Source organism: Camelina sativa, chromosome 12, assembly GCF_000633955.1.
Source record: "Camelina sativa cultivar DH55 chromosome 12, Cs, whole genome shotgun sequence".
NCBI classification, from domain to species: domain Eukaryota; kingdom Viridiplantae; phylum Streptophyta; class Magnoliopsida; order Brassicales; family Brassicaceae; genus Camelina; species Camelina sativa.
Genome location: NC_025696.1, coordinates 20,735,772 through 20,754,931, shown reverse-complemented (window position 1 = coordinate 20,754,931; position 19,160 = coordinate 20,735,772). Strand labels below are relative to the sequence as shown.

Here is a 19,160-nt window from a genome sequence, read left to right as displayed (position 1 = left end):
AATATTTTTTGAGCCAACAATTTTTGTAATTAAAAAAATGCATAAGTGAAAGTAAAGAGATATATAATAGTTGGCTTAATGTGTTTCTATAGAGATTTTTTAGATGGTGGTAACGAATATATTTGTAACATACAATATATTTAGGTGTAAAAAAATACATTTTTAATGGTAACATACATAAAAATTTGTAAATAGGTATAGATCAGTGTATTATAGCAAAAAAAATTATAAATAACATACAACAAATTTTGATATATTTTTGTTAAATTTAATTTTATTTACAAAATTTTAAACCCGCACATCGGGCGGGTCCTTATCTAGTCTTATATAAAAAGTAATAATTTTTCTTGTAAAATTAGTAACTTAAAATTAAAATAATTTAACTATATTATAATTTCAATTTTTATGATGTATATGTATTTATATATACAATTTTGTTAGAATGATCTTTTTAAAATTTTAAACTGTATAAATTTTATAATTTTCTTATAATTGTATTTTAATATTTTTAAAACTGTTAATAGTTTTGTTTTACATTTGAAAATTTACAAAGATTTTTTTTCTTTAAAAGATTTTAAATAAAATTATGTTTTATTTTCTTTATTTTAATTTCATATAAAATCTTTTTATGGTAGGTTTTGAATTTTTACATTTTTATTTTTTAAAATTTTAATAAATTTATAATTAACACATGTCAACATCTATATGATATAATTGATATGTGTCATGATCTTGTTACTTTGACATCAAATTTTATATAATAAATTATTTTATTTGTGAGATAAAAAATGATATGTTATTCGTAATAGCACTAAATAATAATAATCAAACATAGTTGATTTGAATATTTAATTACCTTAAATTCAAAAAGTAGGTCAAAAGCGGTTGATAGTCATCACTATATATATCAATGATCGTCTTCTATTTTTGTCCGATCCACCTAAAGGAACAACCAATTAGATGTATATGATTATCACTTTTAATAACAGGTTTAATGGAAATGCAAAGCCTCTTTTGTTATCTACGTTTCTGGTTGTAGGATTCTTATGTGTTGATTAATTGAGAAGAAGAAGACAAGTTAGTTGTCTAAAGAGCTTTTTGGTCAATGAGCAAAGACTGTAAGCTTTGCACTTTAGCTTGGTTGTAATGAGCGAAGACTATATAAATATTGAATCAACCATTTCATCGTATAGAGAGACAGTAAAGTAGAAAGAATAACCTGAAACATCGGATTGTGGTTTGACGCTCCTTCACCATTCTCGCCTTTGGGCGGCTGCTTGACTCTCCTCCAACGGCGTTATATATGTGTATAGTGAAAAAATGGTGTCTAAATTCTAATTGTCAGACGACAAAAAAAAAAAAAAACCCTAATTGTCGCAACGTCTATGAACAACAACAATGTTACTCTTATATTAATTTATTACCACTGCATCGAAAAACTAAGCCTCCATTAATGCACATTTACAGTCTCCAGTTTATATAGTAACATACGCTACATAATCTTCACATAAGTTAGTAAATTACCTAATATATGTTTCAGGAAAAAGTCATATACAACAAAACAGAAAAAAAAAAATCACTTGAGATGCATGTAATGGAAACAGAGATCTAAATTTTTTTTACAAAACTGCTTCAGAAGCCTATGTTTTGGCACCTTCACCAAGGACTTGAACTCTAGCTGTGTATAAGCTTATGAACAAAGATAAGACGGACAATGCAATATATGTACTCTTTTGTCTTCCATTATGATCATCAATTGATTCCTCCAATATCTTGAAGAAAAAAAGAAAGGGAAACTAAATACCCATCTCTAAGATCGTATTAAAATGTAGAATTTGAAAGAAAATTATATGATTATTTTATTCAAGCAAGTTGTTCGTTTTCCCACACGACACACAATGAAACAACCATCGACACCATAACATGACTTGTAGGATCAATTAAGTTGATGTTGATGGGTGCACCCATGCGTCTCTTATGGCAAAACAAACAGCTTGCTTGAATAAATCAAGCATTCAATCTTCTTCAGTTTAAGTTCTATACTTAATTTTAATGCAATATTGGATGGAATGTTAGTTCTTTTTTTCTTCTCAAATGTTGGATAAAGCAATTAATTGATTATCGCAAAGGAAAACTGAAGCCTAACCATACTTTGTTAGACCATTTCCATTGATAACTGTTGACCACTGTCTTAAGTTTTTTTTGTTTTCATAATAATTTTAATACTAAAGTGTGCAAAAGTATTTTCAATGTATTCTCCTATTTTTTATCTCTATTTTTAGAGTAACTTTATAATAGAAGTGAGTTTACTCTAATGTATTCCTCTAAAATAGAAAATGCAATTTTTTATTCTATATATAGAGGGAAAAAATTGAATTCCTTTATATATAAAGAAAAAAATAGAATTCCGCTATATATAGAATAAGAAATTAAGTTATCTATTAAAGAGAAATACAAGGAATAAAATCATTTCTATTATAGAATTCTTCTAAAATAGAGATAAAAATAGGAGAATACATTTGAGATTGTCTAAAAAGACATTTAGAAACACTTTTACACACTTACACCCATATAGAAACACTAAATGAAGATGGTCATAGTGTCTTCTTATAAACACTTTATAAACACTTTTGCACATTAGTATTAAAATTAATTGTTAAAAAGTCTTAAAACATCCGTCAACAATTACTAATGAAGATGGTCCACTAGTAAAAATAGAGCGTACAGCCATGGACAATTCTGTGACTTAGACTATATTTTCGTGGCTATATGACCATACAGTCACGATAAGACACGGAAAAAAATCATGTCTATACGATCGTGACTTAAAAAATTTCGTGTCCTTTCGTGACATTATAGCCACGATTTTGGCACGCATACTTCGTAACTATGTTAGCCACGGATTTGTCAGGTAAATGTCCGTGACTTTCTCATTTAGTTTTAATAAAAAAAATTGGCCATTACAGATTAATCAAAATGATTTGTTTACTAAAAAACGAAAATAATTTTAATTATACAAAACAAATTGAAATAGAAAATAAAAATACTTCAACGGAGAAGGCTTTTGCTCTTGGCCTCTCTCTTTCTCCACCGTCTCCGGCACTCTCTTTCTGTCGCTGGATAGCTTCTATATGCATTTCCTTCTTTGAATCCTAATAAATAAAACACAATCCAATTGTTTTTTTTTGTTGACTTGAGTAAAAATTGAGAGATTTACCTTTAAATATCGAAGAGTGCTGAAGCGACGGGATCTGAAAAAAAAAAGTTAGATCTAAGGTTAGATCTGAAACGAAATAGTTAGATCTGAGATAAAGATGAAAAGAATGAGAGGAAAAGAGAGACTTACCTTTAAGCGGGTTGATGCCAAGCCGAAGATAAGGGATTTGCTGTCAAATTAACATATCCAAACCTAAAAGAGTTGATGGTTTAAAGGGTCTGGGATTGTTGAAATAGAATTAGCAAATACATTGAAGGAGATGAACACTAGAGAAGGAGAAGAAGGAGATGAAGAAGACGTACCGGCGGATTCAAGTCGGAGATTTGTGAGCGACGAAGATCAGACGAAGGGATGACAATTCTTGAAGAGAAAGAGATATGAGTGACGGCGTTTTTTTTATAAGTGTTAAAGTTGAAGGACTCAAAGGTTTTCTTGGTTTATTAACTGTTTTATAATTGGTAATTTAACTTTAAACTAGTAACTTACAAAAGACACAGTTTATACAAATAGTCACGTATATATTGTGACCATAACGTAGCAAAAAAAGTCGCCTAAAAAACGAGACCATTTCGTGGCTAATTAAGCCACGATTAGATAACGAAAATGTCACATAATTCATTATTTTTAATTTCGTGGCATTTTGTGACTTTTTCGTGTTTAATTAGAAAAGTGCCACGTACTGTCGTGACTCTTTCGTGTCTATACGAGAAAATTCTACTAGTGGTCATAGTGTCCTCTTATTAACTCAGAGGTTCTAAAAGTAATTAAAAGGAAGTATATATATAACACTATCTAAAAACGTCATGAAAGCTCATAAAATTTTAGAAACTGATTTTTTTCTGGTCCTCTCACTTGTCTTCCATTAGAGATGCGTAGAGAAATCGTTATAAAATTGAGATTTTATGAATCATGTTAGTAATAAAATTAACATTTGAAAGACATGAATTTGTATCTCATCAAAGTTATCCTAAAAGTTTAATATCAACAAGAAAAAAAAAAAGAAAAAAAAAGACGTACCGTTGACACAACGCATCACTTCTGGACACGCTTGGCCGACAAATCTCAGTTCTGTTTACTTTGATCACATATATGTCTACAAAGAAATGAACAACACTTCTATTAAGAAAAATACATATATATATATATATATATATATATATAATATGTGTAAGAAGTATAAAATCAATCGATTGTATACGAAAATTGCATCGATCGTTTGTCTAACCATATTGAGTACCTTTCTCTCGTACACATGCTAGTAAATTATATATCACAACAGTTTACCCCATAAAATCAACCACATATTACAACAGTTTTGAGAATTTTGAATCAATCATCCCATCATAAAGAAAAGTGGTAAAGAAGAGAGAATAATATACATGAAAGATAAGGTTTCGTGAGCGTGTCGTCCCACCACCATCTCCTCCATGCCTTCGGAGAGAAGCCGTTGTCTGTTGTTTGAGCGGCTGCGTGACGCTCCTCCAACCCCTTTGTTGTCTTCCATACCACAATAATTTCGAACCAACCAAACCATCGTAAAGAGAAGTAGTAAAGTATGAAGAATAATGTACCTGAAAGATCGGATCAGTGAGCGTGACGTGCCACCACATCTCCTTCACCATTCCCGCCTCCGGATTCTGCTTCATCTTCATCAATGGAGAGAAGTCGTTTCTCTCTTTGGGCGGCTGCTTGACGCTCCTCCAACGGCGTTGTGATATGTCTCCATAGATATGTTTCGTTTATATATGTGTATAGAGAAGAAATGTTGTCTAAACCCTAGTTACAGATGTCACAACGTCTGTGGACAACCATATTTTTTACTCTTATCTTATCTTAATTACTCTCTCCTGATTGCAACAAGCTAACTAGTGCTAGATTTATTAATTAATCAAATTATTATTTTCTATTTTTTTTCAAAATTTTAAGTTTTTATTTTACTGGGGATTTTTTATTTTTGTCTTTTAGAACAAAAACATTAAATTGAATTTTAATATTTTTCTTAAATTATTTTATTTTTATAATACTCTTTTACTAAAATGTTAGGCGTGATGTAGGTGGTGATAATGTATGTGATGAATGTTTTAAAATATTATTAGTATTTGATATAATAATGTTTTAAATATTAAATTATTTACATACAGTAAGTGTATGTAAAAATATCTAAGCACACAATTTTAAAAGATTAAAATAAATAAATATAAAATTACATTAATTTAAAATATTATTAATATTACTTTGCTTTAGGGTTCAAATGTATCGTTTTACCCTCTTATTAATTGGCGCATTTTTATAATTCAAAACTATTTGCCATTTCTTAGTGTCGTATGATTGATTTCATGCAGCGATACACATACGATAAATCTTATTTACAATGATAAAATTGCTGCAGACTGCAGTGATAAAAAAGGTTAAAGAATTTTGTTTTTTTCGTTGAAAAAGAGATTATATTAAGGTGTTGGTTGGTTCTCCTGCCAGCTTCCGCAAACGCTGTGTTTGTGGGTGGTAGCGGTTGCTAGCGATTGGTACTAATCATACAAACCGCTCCTAATCGCTTCAAATCGCTTCCAACAGCTTCAAACGAATGAATTCCAAAAGCTGCTTCCCGCAACCGTTTGCGTTTGCGGGTGATTGCGTTTTAAATTTTTTTTAAAAAAAAAACTTGAAACAAATCAATGATAATGAAATATATTTTTTTCTATATCTTTTACGTAGCTATTTTATTCATTAAAGATGGTAGAAAATGAAGTACGAATACGATTGAGAATATTAAAAAATAAAAATTGGAAGAAAATAAGATTTCAATTAACAATAACCCGGAAAACTTGATGTAAATTAAATGGCACATCACACGTAAGTTCAAAAAAATATAAATAAATACAAAATTTCATCAAAAAAATTTTAAAAAATAAGATTATTTGTGAAAAATATAAAAACAAATCATGAGTGACTCTTCTCAACTTTCGTTTGATCATTACTACCGATCCAAATACTGCCCCACAGAACTTATTGAGTGTGTGAGATTTAAGAAAGAAGATCTATGTTCTAAAACATATGTTTTTCATTTATCAAATTACTTGATTAAAGTTTTGGTAAAAAGCCAGATGCATAAAGTAATAACTATTTCAATATGAAATTTATTTGTTTTTTAACTAATTATTTATTATTTTTAATGAATTTTAATTATAAATCAAGTTAAATAAATTTTTTGGTATTTTTAAACCTTTATATAATTATATATTATATTTATTATGTTTTAACCGTTATTGCACCCGCTGGTCAACCAGTCGTAAACTCCCGCAAACGCATCCATTTTAAAACGCTAAACCACTAATTTAAAACACTTAATAATGCTTGAAACCGCAACCACCCGCTTCCGCAATCTCTTGCAACCGCAACCGCAAACTCTGCGGTTGAACCAGTCAGGCCCTTAATAGTGTGATCGCAATACAATTGATGAGCTAGCCATGGAGGCGGCTTAACAGCTATATTACAGAAATATTAAAAAGCTTTATTCTATCTTTTATACAAAATAAAAATATATTTTAATATGAATATTTGTAATTTTTTTAGGACATATATTAAAAATTACATAATATAATGTCTTGGTACAGTTAGTTAGAACTTTATTTTAGATAAAAAATATATTATATGTGTTATCCTTTTATTAAATCATCAAATTTGGTTTAGGGTTCAAACATATCTTCTTATTCTCTCATTAATTGTCCTTTGCCTTGTCAGTTTGGCGCCTATCCAATACTTCCTCTTTAAATTGGAGCCAACTATATATGATGATGCGGAGGAAATATTTCTACACTCATAAATTATTCAACTCGACAGGAAATTTCCTATCATGATGCTCTACAGCCATTTTGGCTTTTTTGGCGAATTTGGAAGACCAGAAACAACAATTTTTAACAATTACAGAGAAAGTGCTTCTAAAACTGTTTTATAGGCTCAAGCTGAAACACATGAATGGATCAATATTAAGCTAAATAGAATGACTCCTCGAGAACCAACTCAACAAACACAACGATCGGCAGCTCCTCCTAATCTTTGGTGAAATGCAACTTTGATGCAGCTTTTGATATGATTAATTTTCAGGCAACAGGTGGTTGGATAAGTTGAAACCATATTGGTTCACCCCTTGCTTGGGGTTCAACAAATTTAGGCAGCCCTGGCTCAAGTGGGGAGGGAAGAGGGGCAGTGGCCCATGGGACAATCCACAATTTCAAAAAAAAAATGTGTTTAAGGGTCTGGTTTAAAAAAAAAATAAGTCCAAATTCTTAACATTTAAATGTATATTAGGGTCTATTTTGTAGAATAATTTTTAGGAGGGTTCAAACAAGTTTTTTAAAAACATAGATAGGTTCAAAATATACTAAAAATTCAGTATATATATACCTTAACGGGTTCAAAAAATTTTTTTGCCCTAGGACTCTAAATAATATTGAGCCGGGGCTGAATTTAGGATATGCTGAAACTCCACTTGAATCAGAGACAAAAGCTTTGCTAATCGGTTTGCAACAATCATGGATTAGAGGTTACACAATTACCATCTTTGAAGGGGACTGTGTGTCTCATCAATATTGTCAATGGTATTCAGAAGAATAGAGCTCTAACAAACCTGATTCAAAACATATATGCATTACTGAACTTCAAAATTTAATTTAACTTCTTTTCTTTTTACAAGGAGAGAATGTAATAGTGTTACGCATAGCTTAGCACAATTTGTTTATCCTAATAAAAATTTTTACTCTGATTCTGTAACTCAGCCGGCATAGCTTCGAGACAGAACCGGTCAGGACTACAAGCGGAGTAAGCAGGTGCTTGCGGCCATTGATAATATGTAATCAATAATCGGCCTTTTTTTTGAGAAGTTCCTTTAGTCTGATGGTAAAAGTAGTTTGTTATTAAACACCTGCACAAGGGTTCGACTCCTAGAAAGTCGAGACTCACTTTTCTTGATATTCAGCAATTTTTTTTTATAAAAAATTAGGTAACATTTGTTCTATATAGGTTTGCAGCCCATAAATGTCTAGAGATTTTCTATTTATTGACAATTCTTAAAAGAAATAAAGTCTTTATCTTGTGGGAAAAAAAATCTCATTAACTGGCCGTCTTCGACTTCAAAATTATGCCATCCTTTCGTATGATTAATTTCATGCATAGAAGAAAAAAAAGTTTTACTATTTGCCGTATACATAGTTTTCAAAGTATATTAAATAGTCTTGATGCTATAAATCTCTCATTGTTCTAACACAGCTTTCATGATTTTAATGAAAGAGTCCTACGATCACTCTCAATTTAACAAATCATGATTTTAAGTTTACGTGTTTCGATCCACTTTCACTTCTACCCCCATATATTTTGAAAATTCCACAAAGATATTTTAAATTTATCAACGAAGAACGGTTTGCGAGAGTACGTAACGTATTAAATATGTTTTTAGGTGTTTCATAAACAATAATAACATTTTAACTACTATTAGAAGAAAAAAAATCCCGTAAGTATATAAATAACCTAAAGTCCTCGACGACATTCATGAACGCAATCATTTAATTTCTTTACTTTAACGTTCAATCCCTAAAAATGAAATATCCAAGTATTTTATTGATTCTTTTTTCATTTTTCGTCGTCTTCACACGGGAATCAAACTCATCCGAGACTTTCACACAATGCATAACCTCAAACTCCGACCCCAAACATCCCATCTCCCCCGCCGTGTTTTTCGTCGGAAAACCCTCATACTCCTCCGTATTAGAAGCCAACATACGTAACCTCCGCTTCAACACCTCCGACACTCCAAAACCCTTTCTCATAATCGCCGCAACACATGAATCACACGTCCAAGCCGCGGTTACTTGCGGTCAACGCCACAACCTTCAGATGAAAATCAGAAGCGGCGGTCACGACTACGACGGCTTGTCATATGTTACGTACTCTGGCGAACCATTCTTCGTCCTCGACATGTTCAATCTCCGGTCGGTTGAGGTCGACGTGGCGAGTAAAACTGCGTGGGTCCAAACTGGTGCCGTCCTCGGAGAGGTTTATTACCATATATGGGAAAAGAGCAGCACTCTAGCTTATCCCGCTGGGATTTGCCCCACGGTTGGTGTCGGTGGCCATGTTAGCGGTGGAGGTTATAGTAATATGATGAGAAAACACGGTCTCACAGTAGATAATACCATCGATGCAAGAATGGTCGATGTCAATGGTATAATCAATTAATATCTCTAGCTTCATTATTTTATATGCTGATTAAATTTAGATATTAGTATCAGTTTAGTTTTTTTTTTTTTACGGCAAATAATTTCATTAATTGATATCAGATCGGAAATTTAAAGTCAGTATACAAATACATTCATACAGAACATTTGAAAAACAAATTATTTTCTTCATGCATGACTTCATGTAATGAGTTTTTGATATATCAGATTACTCTAGCTATATTGTTATTACTTTTATATACCTGAATATTTAGATAATTAATAATTTATCTCTCATTCCGCTGTATATTTGAAAATTTCAGGAAAAAAATTGAATAGAAAATTAATGGGAGAAGATCACTTCTGGGCAATAAACGGAGGAGGAGGTAGCTACGGCGTAGTTTTAGCGTACAAAATAAGCCTAGTCGAAGTCCCTGAAAATGTCACGGTTTTTAGTATCTCCCGGACGTTAGAGCAAAACGCAACCGAGATCGTTCACCGGTGGCAGCATGTCGCACCGGAGCTACCGGACGAGCTTTTTCTAAGAACAATTATCGAAGTCGTATTCGTAAACGGCACTGTTTCCACACAAAAGACCGTCAGGGCAACATTCAAAGCTATGTTTCTTGGAGACACAACAACGCTTCTGTCGATATTAAACCGGAGATTCCCAGAATTGGGTCTAATCCGATCTGACTGTACAGAAACGAGCTGGATCCAATCTGTGCTATTCTGGGCAGATATCCAAGTGGGTTCTTCTGAGAAACTTCTACTCCAAAGGAACCAAACTGTGACCTACCTCAAGAGGAAATCAGATTACGTCCGTGAACCGATTTCAAGAACCGGTTTAGAATCAATTTGGAAGAAAATGATGGAGCTCGAAATCCCAACTATGACTTTCACTCCATACGGTGGCGTGATGGAAAAGATTCCTTCGACGGCGACTCCGTTTCCACATAGAGCCGGGAACCTCTGGAAAATTCAGTACGGTTCGGATTGGAGTGAAGGTACACTAACCACCCGGTACATGGATTTGACGAGGGAGTTGTACCAATTCATGACACCGTTTGTATCCAAGAATCCGAGACAGACATTTCCTAATTACCGTGATCTTGATTTGGGGATTAATTCACACTATGAAAAAATAAGTAGCTATTTTGAAGGTAAACGTTACGGTGAGAGCTATTTCGGTGGTAATTTTGAGAGGCTGGTGAAGATTAAGACTCGAGTTGATAGTGGTAATTTCTTTAGGAATGAACAGAGTATTCCTGTGTTACCATATTTTATTTGATTATTGGTTAGTGAAAAGTTGTTGTTGTATAATGATTATATGTTGTAAGTCTATTTGTCTTTGGTAAATAAAGTTTGATATTACAATTTACAAGTCGTACAAGATGATATTCGTGTTACATAACGAGATTTTTTTTTGTATTGCTAAGTTTTATATATGAAAAAGATGGTTATAATGTAGAAACCGATCTTTACATTTATGTACAATTTTGTTGTTAAAATGGAAACTGTGGTTAGGCTATTAGTTATTGTATAGTATGCGATGTTATACACTTTTTACAGCAATAACATTGATTATTTGTATCAAACATTTAATATTTATACATTGAATATAGATTTTAGATAAAAAGATGTCTTTGTTTTTCATTATATATACTAAGATAGTAAGATTTAACCCATAAGACAATTTTTTCTTCAATATATACTATGATTTAACGCGTGTGGTACACCACATAGGTCCTATTGATACTAGTGATTAGTGAATCAGCAGGAGACCGTGAAGTAGAACGAAGAAGAACTTAGTGATTTGGACCGGTCTAGAATCAAAAGTAAGAAAAAAAAAAATTGTAATTGAAGATTAATACTGTATGTGATATGCATTTATATGTATTAAATGTTGTAACTCATCTTTTCAACATGTTCTTTTATTTGCATTTACTGTTGAAAATGCTTCTTGATCGATCTTCTTTGTGATCATTAGTCATTTATAAAGTTATTGTCCTTCAATATGTAGGACTAAAAATCTCTTCGCTGCTGCGTACGCTTGTCACCGTAACAATGATACATGGAACATGAGCGAAATCACATTTTTTCTCATGATTCTATGACACTTTCCAAGTGGTGATAATTGAAAAAAGTTAAAATATAATTCAGTTTGATATTGTAGTGGTTTAAATATTTAAATTTCCAAATACATTTGAGTATATAAAAAAAAATTTAAGAACACAATTTTGAATTTGACCAAATAAAAATAACACCATTTTGAATTATTAAAATATACAAATGTATCATTTTATACTTTCATCAATTTTACCTTCTTGTTTTTTTTTTTTTGTGTTTTTTTTTGGCGATGCTACATTCTTGGTTTTAATTAGTAATGTACTCTACGAAACAAGAGAGTTGACTTTTCTTGGTATATGTCACACAACTCACAACCTAAACCACCCAAATCCGAAGTCCCCCAAAAAAAAAAAAAACACAAAGTCAACACACGGCTATAATAACCTCCCCATTTAACAACTTCACAATCCTAAAAAATGCAACAACTTCACTAATCACTTTCCTCCGTATTTATAGACCAATTGATCAAATCTCAAAACCATTCAAATATTTCCTGAAAAACAAAACCAAGAATCATTGAAAACAAACATCCTCCAAAATGACGAAACAATCACCAGTCTCACTTTCAAAATCAATCTTTCTCATAGTTGCTCTTTTTACTGCAACAACTGCACTCAATCCTGCACCAGAAGACCCGATTTTCGAGTTGTACATGCACGACATACTTGGCGGAAGCAGTCCTACAGCAAGACCCATTACTGGTTTGCTTGGAAATATCTACAACGGCCAAGTACCATTCGCTAAGCCTATCGGTTTCGTTCCACCCGAAAACAGTGTAGCCATACCAAATGCAAACGGCGCTTTGCCAACGGTTAACGGTATAAACGGCATACCTTTAGGTACCGGTTTGTCTGGAACAGCGTTTTCTGGTCAGAATCTAAATGGGATTCAGACACAGTTGGGTCCTGATGGTCTTAGTCTTGGATTCGGAACGATCACGGTGATTGACGACATAATCACATCCGGTCCTGACTTGGGGTCACAGCCACTTGGTAAGGCTCAAGGGGTTTATGTTGCCAGCTCAGCCGATGGAAGCACACAGATGATGGCTTTCACAGTTATGCTTGAAGGTGGAGAGTACAATGATAATCTCAATTTCTATGGAATTTATAGGATTGGAAGCACCATGTCACATCTGTCTGTGACTGGAGGAACCGGTAGGTTTAAAAACGCTTGCGGGTTCGCAGAGGTTAGGCCGTTGATTCCTGCAGGGCAACACTTTGTTGATGGAGCAGAGATGCTGTTGAGGATCATCGTCCATCTAAAATACTGAGAATTGTTTTTAAAACTTGTGAATGAATGAATGTGTTTGAAATGTTTCCTTCTTGTTATTATTCCAAACAACTATTGTTACAAGGGTCTGGTTTCGTTTATTACTCTCCAGCTTCGATTCCGACAAAAGAAGTAAGAATATGAATATTGTCGGAACAAACGTAGCTCAGAACACTCCAAAGAATGTGGCAGCAGCAAAGACTAAGAAGAGAGCTCCACCCACATAGCCCACCTGCAACAAAAGAAGCCACCAATATTTCATCAGTTTGTGAGCAATTCTGTTTCTGTGAATGGACTTGTGTAAGAATTTGCTCGTACCAGTTTCTCAGAGATATAGTTGGCAAGGAACGCGCCGCCTATGATTGCAAGCAATGTTGCCACTAAGTGTCCAGCAATAGCTCCGCTTGCAACTCCCCATGGAGACTGTTACACATAAATAAAACAGAGAAGTTAGGTTTAGGGATTAGTGAACTAACCCATTTGGTGTTTGTGGGATGGTACAAATCAAACCTGTGCAGCACCAAGCGCAACAGTTGCAAGCATTGACCGATCTCCCCATTCCTGATTAGTTCAAACAAGCACCAATTATCATAATGTAGATGGTTCAATCAAAGCTTCTTGACAAAATGCAAACGAGTTCTTCTTTCTTACTGCAAAGAACACGAGGCTGAATGATTTCCACAGGATCTCAAGTGGGTTTGTGAGCTTCTTGGACGCCTTTTCTTTAACGAGTTCCTCAGCTTCAGAATATTCACCAAGTTCGATACCGGTTTCCTCACCATTCTTGACTTCCGCAGGTGGAAGATCCCATGCGTCCTTAATAGATTTCAATCCAAAGAACATGAGAAGCGCAATTGCAGCATATTCTCCTATCGGTAGTGCTGTTCAAGGAGAGAGAAGCATCTCATCATCTATTTATCACACAAATGGTTTGTTTGTATGAGCGAAGTGACAGCTTCAAGATACAGAAGCTTAAGGTAACCTACTTGTCTGAAACTGAGCAGGCACGGATTTAAATATCTTCCCAATAACAACCGATAAGATAGTCATCAAAGATAAAGCTCCCATTGAACCTAAAAGGACCTTGTCAAGAAATTTAAGGTCAATAACATCAGCATTCACACCGAATAGATTAGAACAAAAAAATCAAAGAGAGTGAGAGATTGATATATTAGCAGAAAACGTACCAGTGTTTTCTCATACTGCATGGCCAACAACGCCGCAATAAAAAATGTCTGGCCAACCAAAAAACGACATATGTGAGATCACAGGCTAAGTTAAGTGAGGGTACGATACTTATGAGCATCCGTAGAAGAAATAAACAGTACAACTACAAACATTCACTTTAAATAAAAGTAATCTCAAGGCGAAGTGACTCAAAAAAGCAGACACAGAGAGATAGATACCTTGTCTCCAATCTCGGAAACAAATATCAGTGAGAAGGCTGCTGTGAAGCCTGACTTTGCTACTGCTGCAAGAACTGAGGATGGTCCTCCTTTCACAAAAGTGATAAGAGAAAATACCAAACCGCAACTTAGTAGTACAAGTGCTATTGACAAAGAATAAGGGAATGGCCCCTGAGGTTTTAAGCTGCACGATTCAATGAAGATACAAGGATCACATATGCATTCCAATAGAGAAGTAGAATCACATAAGCTTCAACTACCCTTATTACACAAATAAACTTAGTATTGCAATATTCACAGAGACTAGAGGCAATTCTTTTACCAAGACTGAGGTTGCTTTCTTACAGACACATATAATCACCTGATCTATATTAAGTTCCTACTCTTTTATGTCAACGTTTCTTGCTGATGCAGCAAACAAGAGTTAAAGAGATGATAAACTATAAAATACCAACAAATGTTGACAAACTTATATATCCAAGACCACACCAATACGGATCCATCTCGATACTTTTCACACTTGAACACAATTTCAACTATACTGCTAGACTTCATTAACTGAAAAAATATATGAGCTAGTTACCTTTCTGATGAACTGGCAGGAGATTGATCAAGAGAACTACTTTGAGATCCATCCTCCTCACCACCACTATAGCTCCCGGATCCAACTCCAGCGTTTGATGCACCAACTCTAAATTTCCCCCAGAGTAAATCCAACTTTGGTCTCCGTCTACATCTCACTACAAAACTAGTTAGTACAAGTAATAAGGAATCTTAAGCTAATTTTTTACATGTGAGTACTAAGAAACATAAGTTTCTCTGGTGAATCCATGAAATCAAAAATATCGAAACTTGGCTAGCAAAGTCGTGGGCTTTTAAAAATTCATAGGAGGAGGAGTAACTTACAAGGAAGAAACGTGGGTTTAGTCGAACTCTTCGGACAAGGCAAAGATTCAGACACAGAGAGGAATGGGAGTTTTCTTATTGAAGATACAGCTATAGCTGCTGCGGAGTTAGCATTCTTGCTCAAGCTTGTGACCTTCATGATCTTTTTAGTCTGAATCCACGGAAGCAGAGGAGTTTAGTGAATCATTTCTTAAGCTAAATCTGTTGAAAAACAAGAAACCCAGAAAAAAATATTGAGACTTTTGTCCGAATTTTTACTCGGAAATCGAAGCAAAGAAGACTGGTTTTTGGTGATGGAGATAGATAGGATTGGAATTTGAGTTTTGTCTGTGCGGTTGGGGTTTGACTCTAGATGTGCCACGTGTATTGTTAGCGGATAGTTATACGACACCGTTTTTTATATATATATATTTTTTTTTTCCATCAGACATTCTACACTATTAGATAATTTAGATTAAAGGTTTACATTGGTGTAATTTTATCGGTGTATTTGACTCCTCTTCCAAATACGTTTACAAGCGATTGGCCACTTTGAACATTCTTTTTACAAATCCTTTTTTCTTTTAATTTTTTCAGGGAGTATTCTTAATTGTTTGTGGCTAATAATAATGATATTTTTTCATGAAGATAATTGAAAAGGCTAATTTTTGTAGTTTTGGTATTGTTTTGTTCGACCTCTGATACCACTTTAGAACAAAGCCTGAGAGGATTTGGAGTCTACAATATAATTAGGATGCATAGAGAATTACATTCCCAATCATTAAAATAGACTAAAATCATAAAATAAAAAATCACTTTTGAAAAATATTACTTATGACAATAAAGAATTAGCTAAACCAAAGATGATTAACCTTTGATAAAATTTAACGATAATAAGAAAAAATTAAATAAAGATATTCGTTAAATAAGTTGAAATTTATATATGAACTATTACTATTTTTATTACCCAAGGCCCTAGATTGAAAAAATATTAGATTTTATTTGTATTTATGCAAGAATTTCAATGAAAGAAAGAAATTTTTCTTTTTGTGAACGATAAAACATTTAAAATTTTCTCAAAAGAGTTTGTTTCCGTTACAAATCTATTGCATATAGTTACAAACTAACTTATATTATTATGTTTATTATACGTCTTATTAGACTAATGATGTTCATGACGATTTTTACGTCCCATATTGATATTACACACTCGTATCAAAAAAAAACATTAAACATCAATTTTATATTATATTTACAAGACTTTGTAAAATATTTATTCTGTCGTAAGTAATTAATTTTTCTTATATGGATGATCATGATAAAACTTGTGTACATATTTTGTATGTTTAGTAATGACGGTTGCTCTTTAATTTTTATTTATAATATTAATTAGATATGTGATAAGCGTTAAATTAAGGATTTGGAGAAAAACTTTCAGAGCATAGATTACCTACCTGAATAGTTATAATATTTTTTTTTTAGTTTTGTGTGACATTTGACTATTTCATAAATATCATTTCATGGATGATGGAAACTCTTAAGACATACATTTTAGATGCAGCCACAAAAATTAAATTTTTAAAGATAATAAGTTTATATTGTTATCTTGTAAAGATATTAAGTGTTTATTATGAATTTTCTCTCTAATTTAGTGTATAGTCATATTATATTAATGTTCCGATTGGTAGAGACTAGCCATGGTTTAGTGGTGAAACTTTGAATTCAGAATTTGATATTAGAATGCAAAAAGATGAGATCCAAAAACATATTTGTTGATTAAAAAAAAGGAGAAAAACTAGATTGACCCAAATTAGGAGGTTAATCACTAAAGTAATTCATAAAATGTAAGGGTTAGATAAGTTATTTTTTTGCCTAAAATACCTTTTTTTATTTTGTTAGGAAAAAAAATAAAGTCAAATTTATCCTCCCAGAATTTTTAAAAAAAAATCAAAATATTTTCAAAAATCTACCGGACTAGTTGTGACAGATTAATTTGTGTATGACAGATTGGTTTTTGAACAACCGGTTTATTTTTGTATGACAGATTTTTTATGACAGACTTATTTTGGACGACATATTTTTTAATTACAGTTATGACAGGTTTATAATTGATGACAGATTTATTTTTTACGACAGACTTATTTATAAAAACACCACAAACTTTCACAATATATGACAGATTTGATATAATGTCTGGCAGATTTATTTTCGACAGTTATTTCAGATTTATTTTCTTGATTAAAAATCTGTCGTAACATGACAGATTTTGTCACAGATAAATAATTACTAGGTTGACCTCTAGTGATAACAAATTTGTTTTAAGTTACGATAGATTTTTAAATTAAACCAAAATATGTCGTTTGATAACAGATTTATAACATTTTTAAAAAATTGCTAAAATGACCTATGTGAATACCATATGTTATGACAGATTTATTTAAGTTATGACAGTTTTTTTGTTTGCTTCTAAAAATTTGGTGTTTGATAACATATTTATTAGATGTAAAATGTAAATATAGTGACAACATATTTTTTTTAAGTTATATTTTTTTCAGTCATCTTTTTATTAATTATATTTTTTATAAATCATATTATGAATGATATTTTTAAACTCATATATTTAAAGCATATTTTATACATTTTTATTTTCCTAAATCATATTAAAAAATTGACATCATATTTTAAAATCCTATTTTTATATATTTTATATTATATTTTCATAATCTTCTTTTAATATTTTTGTATACATTATTTTTAGTTATAATTTTATACATTATATTTTTTATAAAACTTATTTAAACTATATCATCTTAAACTTCATATTTTTAAAATCATATCTTTATACATAATATTTTTATAAATAAATTTTTGAATATTATTTTTATAAATTATATTTTAAATCATATTTTATTTTTACAAATTATATTAAAAATATAAACATCATATTTTAAAACATTTTTTATTTTTCATTAATCATATTTTTAAATCAAAATATCAAATACTATTATTGTTTTTTGTTTTTCGTTTTTCTACAAAAAAAGCAATTTTTAATTTTTTTTTTTGGATTTTAGTCTTTTTACCTAAAATTTGTGTCATTCTAGTTATTGGATATGATGGAGTGTTAATCTAGCAATTAATTGTCAAATTTGTGTCAAACTGGTATATTTTCACTTAAAAAAAAGCTATACATTTTTATAAAAACCATTGTGGTTTGATTAAATTAAACATCAATTATGTAAATTATGCTTAGAGATCAACATTTTTTAGATCAACTTTTTTTAGATCAATATACACTTTTTAATTACTTCTACTCATGAAAATAAGATATAAGGCTAATATTTCCAAGTTGGACACTGATTTTTTCGTTCATAAACTAAAATTTGTCGATAAGTACAACATTGTGCAGATTGATGAAAATTAATTTTATATGAAAAGTGAAAATCATTATCTACTTTTTATGAGAAATTTACATCTTAGGTGAAAGTATGAATTTCATTGAAAAATTATATATTTGTTTATTGGTAACGTAACCAAAATTTAAGGAAGAACAAACCTCATAACATAAAGTTTTCCATACTTTTGAACCAGCAATCCCCCTGTGATATAGCGTATCAACTAGGTTCCCTATATTTAAGAACAATTTTGACAAGTTTTAATATATATATACTAGATTAGGATCCGCCCGATGTGCGGGTTTATAATTTTTAAAATAAAATTAAATTTATCAAAGAATATAAAGTAAATATTTTTAGTAAGTAAATAGATACACAGAAGTGTCCAATTGTGATATTTGATGTAAAAGATGCGACTCTACGGTTGAAACTATTAATCACGTTTTTATTTTGAATTTCCTCGTTCGTGTGAAGTTTGGGATTTATTTCTGACTCCGGTCTTGTCAGAGGGTTTATCATATGAGTCAGTGTACTCGAATTTGGATTTTGTTTTCTGGAGGAACGCCTCTCAACAGGGTGATATTGATCAACTTCTTCAATTACCATGGATTTTATGGGCAATCTGGAAGGGTATAAAAAAAGAATCAAGGTT

The 19,160-nt window shown here is 31.7% G+C and overlaps 3 protein-coding genes and 1 long non-coding RNA gene across 8 annotated transcripts; 2 read left to right on the top strand and 2 right to left on the bottom strand.

Moving 5' to 3' along the window:
* LOC104732356 lies at positions 2,904–4,920 on the bottom strand. 5 transcript variants are annotated; one of them, XR_002034455.1, is made up of 5 exons: positions 4,597–4,920; positions 4,235–4,310; positions 3,520–3,577; positions 3,347–3,435; positions 2,904–3,251 (listed from the first exon to the last, which is right to left on the bottom strand). It is a non-coding gene; the product is annotated as an uncharacterized LOC104732356 (long non-coding RNA). The 5 variants fall into 5 exon arrangements; XR_758776.2 differs by having other exon boundaries at positions 3,520–4,310; XR_002034456.1 differs by having other exon boundaries at positions 3,347–3,409; positions 3,520–4,310.
* LOC104732355 (reticuline oxidase-like protein) lies at positions 8,778–10,802 on the top strand. Its single transcript, XM_010451887.2, has 2 exons — positions 8,778–9,431; positions 9,747–10,802. The coding sequence occupies exons 1-2, from the start codon at positions 8,807–8,809 to the stop codon at positions 10,712–10,714; spliced, it is 1,593 nt and encodes a 530-aa protein (XP_010450189.1). The 5' UTR covers positions 8,778–8,806; the 3' UTR covers positions 10,715–10,802.
* On the top strand, positions 11,941–12,840 carry LOC104732353 (dirigent protein 18-like). The gene has a single exon (XM_010451885.2). It carries the CDS (start codon positions 12,092–12,094, stop codon positions 12,824–12,826), a length of 735 nt encoding a protein of 244 aa, XP_010450187.1. The 5' UTR covers positions 11,941–12,091; the 3' UTR covers positions 12,827–12,840.
* Positions 12,850–15,454, bottom strand: LOC104732354 (GDT1-like protein 2, chloroplastic). The gene is made up of 9 exons (XM_010451886.1): positions 15,138–15,454; positions 14,815–14,971; positions 14,232–14,415; positions 14,013–14,060; positions 13,812–13,908; positions 13,477–13,706; positions 13,336–13,386; positions 13,144–13,248; positions 12,850–13,057 (listed from the first exon to the last, which is right to left on the bottom strand). Exons 1-9 carry the CDS (start codon positions 15,274–15,276, stop codon positions 12,992–12,994), a joined length of 1,077 nt encoding a protein of 358 aa, XP_010450188.1. The 5' UTR covers positions 15,277–15,454; the 3' UTR covers positions 12,850–12,991.